The sequence below is a fragment of the Rhea americana genome, unplaced genomic scaffold (genome assembly GCF_003343005.1).
Source record: "Rhea americana isolate MKP2758 unplaced genomic scaffold, rheAme1 scaffold_51, whole genome shotgun sequence".
Classification (NCBI taxonomy): Eukaryota; Metazoa; Chordata; class Aves; order Rheiformes; family Rheidae; genus Rhea; species Rhea americana.
The window spans coordinates 3,385,200-3,390,122 of record NW_028186657.1 but is presented as its reverse complement, the minus strand read 5'-3'; the positions used below and the strand labels follow the sequence as shown (position 1 = coordinate 3,390,122).

Sequence of the window (4,923 nt, the reverse complement as noted above, 5' to 3'; positions counted from 1 at the left end):
CAGCGCGCGCCGTTGCCAAGGCGCCGCCCCCCCCCCCAACGGCCGTTAACGGCCGCCGGCGCGGAGGGAGCGGCCGCAGCTAGGAGGGTGCCCCGCCGGCCGGCGCCTGCCCTTCCTGCGAGAAGAAGGAGCGTTTGCTGAGGCAGCGCGGCGGCAGAGCCAGCGCCCGGCCTTGTCGACCGGGAGGAGAGGGCAGCGGTGCCCCGCAGGGCGCGGGAGGCGCCGGCGCCCTGCTCGGCAGAGACAGCCGCACCGCGTCGCGAAGCGCCAGCCCTTGGCTGCAGCGCTCGCCTGCCTCAGCCTTTGGGCCGCGGGGTCATAACCCGACATTTCTCTCCAGGTGACAAAAGCTGCATCAGCATCACTGATACACCACAAAAGAAAGCAGATATCCAGGCTGAGTGTGCGTTTCTAGCACAGTCCCCTTTGCAAAAAACTCACTTGGATGTACTCTGCAAGTATCTTCGTGGCTACAGCATCACRTGAGGCTCCTGATGTAGCTAGTGTAAGCAGGAGTCCCTGACTGAAATGTTAAAGATTTGTTTTTTCTACTTAAAAGCCAGAGATGGTGAAATGATTGGACCTGGAAAAGTGTGTCCCAAAGAAATCTGACTTGAAGCTTTGCATTTGTTTTCTCTTCACAAAGAAATGAAATCCCTACTGATCTGTGGGGAAATGCTGCCACCTCTGTAATACCAGGCAGCGTCTGCATGTGTCAAAAGGTATGTGGGCAGATGCAAATAGGAAAGGACTATGTCTTCCTGAAGAAAATGTTTTGCACAAATAGAAAAAAGTTCTCTAGAACAAAATATCTTGGAAGTCCCAAATCATGCATGTGGAACAATATGGTCTACTACAGGATAGACTATGCTGAATTTGCACACACAAAATACGTTTGAAAGAAAGAGGCCATTCARAGCCCTCGATCAGACGAGCCTGCTTCAGAGTAACACTGACACAGGCATCTTGCAACCTGTTCTGCCTGCTCCCAACAAGAAAACGGAGGAACACTAAAAATKTATTTTCCAGGCTGCCAATAAAAAATGTGTTTCAGAATAAATCATGAGTACAGGGCACAGTCTTAACACTCTTTCTCAAGTTATGCCTGTTTGTCTTAGTTTTTATTGCTGATGCACTCAGCCACTGAATCGCTTCTGTTTGTCCTTGTGATTGCTAGAAAACCATGGTGAGCAATCCTGGGAACAGCACTCACAGAAGTTGGCCACTCCAGTGAAAGCAAACAAGTTTACCCTCAAGCACTTAGCTGAATTGCTTACCTGAAGTATGAACCCTTCTGAAAAAAAAAAAAAAAAAAAAAAAAAAAAAAAAAAAAAAAAAAAAAAAAAAAAAAAAAAAAAAAAAAAAAAAAAGCCTTTTTTGGGAAAAGGGAAAACACCATTGTTGATGATGACAGCACTTGTGTGGAGGTCTCAGAGCTCTCCATCATGAGCTTTCTATGTTTTTCTTTATAACACTACAAATAAAAATCAAGCAGCAGGCTGAAGTCTTAGACTGTCAAGCAGGAGGACTATCTTGACGTTTTGGAAGCTGAAAGCACAGACTGCAGGGACAGATGATAATAGCAACAAGCAAGTAGACAAGAGACAAAGTGTGCAAAAGCTGGGAGTTCCTCCTGCCCCTGCTGGAGAGAAAATTCCTTAGGTGCTGCATGGGACAGTGGGAGYGGCTGGAAAAAACCGGCCCAATCAGTGCTAGAACAGGTTGGTACTTACTTTCACTCTGTATTTCATTTTTGGCTGTAACCTTTTGGCCTGTGCAAATGAATATCTTTTTCTAACCTGTTTTGCAATGCCTACTAAGGGAAAAAACTGCTCSTCATTGTCGATTTGCTAATTAAATGTTAAGTGTTGTGTTAGCTCAGCCTAACACAACAATGCATTTTTTCAGTCTGGAAAAAAAAGAAGCATGTGGACATCTTCATATAGTTGYGGTTCATTTCAGCACATCCTCATGAGAACCTCAAGATTTGACAGTCTGCTAGTCTGGAACTAGCTCGCTGTAAAATAAACTGCTTCACAGAGACATTTTTTATTAGGTATCTATCACTAACCTGATCTAATAATTCTTTGTGCGAACAGCAATGAAGTGAGAAACAATGTTTCATAAACCCATCAGCATGGAGGCAGCTTTAGTGCCTTTGAAGCTGAAATAGCTTCCCCATCTAAATCAGCCCTCTAATCAAATTAGGGAAACTTGCACAGATCTTTAAAACTGAAGCAGCGCTGCCCTCTAAAATACATCTGCTATATAGCTGTCATCTGCTGCCTACTATTTTAATTGAGTCATATAGAGTTCTTGGGACAGAAACGTTTTCTCCGAAAGATCTGTACTGCTGAAGATGTTCGTGTGCTGGGAAGAAGCCTTTTTACCTCCAGACAGGTATCAGCAGACTGTTTCTATTTTCTGTACTGTAAGGGCTCAGGGAAACACTGCTGTAGTATCCTTCTCCCGACTCCCATTCTCTTTAGCATTTTTCTAGGTGGCCTATATTGAGTCCATGGTGACATTGCTAAAATACTTAAAATGTGCATTACCACCTCACAGCTTTTGGCACAGCTCCCACATGGGAAATGTTCCTGCAGTCAAGACCCATGGCACATAATCTTCCATTAGGAGCACTCCTTGCAGTTCTCTGCTGCTCCTTAGAGGAAGAGGCTTTCCACTTCCTTCACACATGCTATTGTCTATTCCCCCTCAGTTTATTTTACTGCTTTTTTTTTGTCTGACTCCATGCAGTTAAGTAATAGGGTGGATGGACCAACAATTCCTCCGAAGGCAGAGATGCAGAGAAATGAAAGGGACAGTTTCAACCATCCCTAAGCTGTGCAGTAGTTGTGAGAKGCTGAACTTCCCTGAACTGTAACAAAAGACAGTTCAGACAAGACGCGCAAGGCTCAGGTGATTTTAACCTTTTAATCTCATGAATGTGTATCTCAGCAGCAAACACAAGTTAGCTTTGAAAAAAGCTTTTTGCAATACCTCAAACCATTGACTGATGGCAGACTCACGGAAGGAACTGTCCCAGGCATGTGACCGTGGATCATGCTGCTCAGGTGTCCCCTCTCAGAGCGGCTCCCCTGCAGAGCTCTGTGAGAGGACTGCAAGGTTCATGCTCCAGCGGGGACTGTAGGGATCACCATATAGGCATGACAGAGTGCCAGTGTTATGGGGAACGAAAGTGCCTGCAAGGTTCAGCACCATCCCACCTCAGCCTCTTTAAAGTACTTACCCATACAAAGTAGCAACCAGCTATACTCAAAAGCTCCTCCCTATGAAAAGTTAGCTGTAGCTTGATCACTAGCTGGTCATGGTGGAGGATGATGCACCACTGTGTAGAGACAGAGCATCACAGGCAGCAGTTCCTACTCAGGGATTTTTTTTTCCAGTTAATACAAACTCCTACTCCCTGATTTGGGCATGGAGAAAAAAAAAAAAAAGTAAATGCTTATTTAAAGACTTTTCCTTCTCTTTCTCCTGGCTCATCTTAGACCAAACACCTATCTTCCCCCTTTCCTAGTCTCAATTTCCTTTGCKTTTGCTGCAGGTTATGCTCAGTCTGTCCCAATTCCTTTGGTGAGACAACAGCAGCACAGGAGGTCAGACATGTGCGCAATGGTCTCTGTGCTTCTTACTGAGTTTCCTCCTCTCTTCTATGCTTCGTACTGTTCCCACCCTGGCAYAGTTGCCAGCAGGCTGCAGTCCCACAGGGGTGTCCCCAATCTTCTGTGGGCCACACTTTTCAGGGCTGTCCCCACCCCCGCACTGGTGGTGAGCCTCTAGGGACATCCCCACCCTGATACAGTCACTCCTAGGCAGCACTCCCACAGGGATGTCCCTGCCCCAGCATGAGTTCCCCATGGGCTGCAGTCCCCAGGGTTGCACCCTAAAGCCAGGAGCACCTCCTGGCTCAAGTGTCTTTAGCTGCACATCTCCTCAGCTATCTCTCCCTCCACATCTCCTCCAGTATCTCCCATGCGTCTCCTTACATGTGGTTTCATGCATCTCCTGCCCTAGTAGCTCATGCTCTTAACTGTCTGAGCCAGGGCACTGCAGGCTCCTCTGAGGGTAGGGTATTTTGGGGAGCAATAGGGTGCTTCCCTTGATTTAACAGCTGTCTTGGGAAGCAGCTGTGACAAGCACATGGCAGTTCATGGCCTCCTACCAACACAGGCCACACTGCAGCTCCCAGCTAACTGGACTTACCACGTATGCCCAATCCAGCACTCAGATGTGAGCTAACTGGGCACTCATATATGAACACAGCAAACCCTGCAATTGATGCCCAATACAAAGAGAAGCAGGGAAGCACATTTCCCAAGGAGGGCAGAGGAGAGCAATGCACTACTGCAGGAAATCTATTCTGGCAAACACGAGAAAAGGGTAACTAAGCTTGTTCTTTAAGTAGTAGAGAAATCACTGGAGTAGAACAGGCAGGGACAGTCATATCTGCATACACAGCTTCAGAAAACACATTAAAAATTTATTTTAAATATATTATAAAAGGAAATCCATTCAACCTTAAAAACACTAGGCATTCGATCAATGATTCCCGATTTATGAAAGCTACTACATTAAAGTGCTAGAGTCCTTTACCACCCAGATATTAGGCTGTCAGTCCTAATATGCACAGAAATAAATATACACTGGTTCAAGAGACACCATCCAGTTTCACAGATAAAATGCATGCAGTACAAGGAATAGACAAACTTAGACCTTATCACCAAGATCCTGGAAAATGCATTTTAAAACTAAGTCCATTAATCACCCTAGAGGCTAAAGCTATTTTTACTGTTATCATAAGGGCTAATGTCTTAGTCTATTAGCCTGATCAGTTTTTATCTTGTTTCCTTGTCCAAGTTCACATTTGCTTTCTTGCTAATTGGGATTAAAACTTTTTTTCCT

The 4,923-nt window shown here is 45.5% G+C and overlaps 1 protein-coding gene across 1 annotated transcript in view; it reads right to left on the bottom strand.

Annotated features, from left to right (window-relative positions):
• The window catches only part of SAP30L (SAP30 like), a 15,129-nt gene extending 11,322 nt beyond the window's left edge, over positions 1-3,807 (bottom strand). The window contains exons 1-2 of the mRNA XM_085317822.1: positions 3,694-3,807; positions 3,251-3,349 (exon numbers count right to left, since the gene is read on the bottom strand). Of these exons, the coding sequence (XP_085173948.1) occupies positions 3,251-3,349; positions 3,694-3,807 (213 nt within the window). The remainder of the gene's footprint in view (positions 1-3,250; positions 3,350-3,693) is intronic.
• Positions 3,808-4,923: the final 1,116 nt, after the last annotated feature.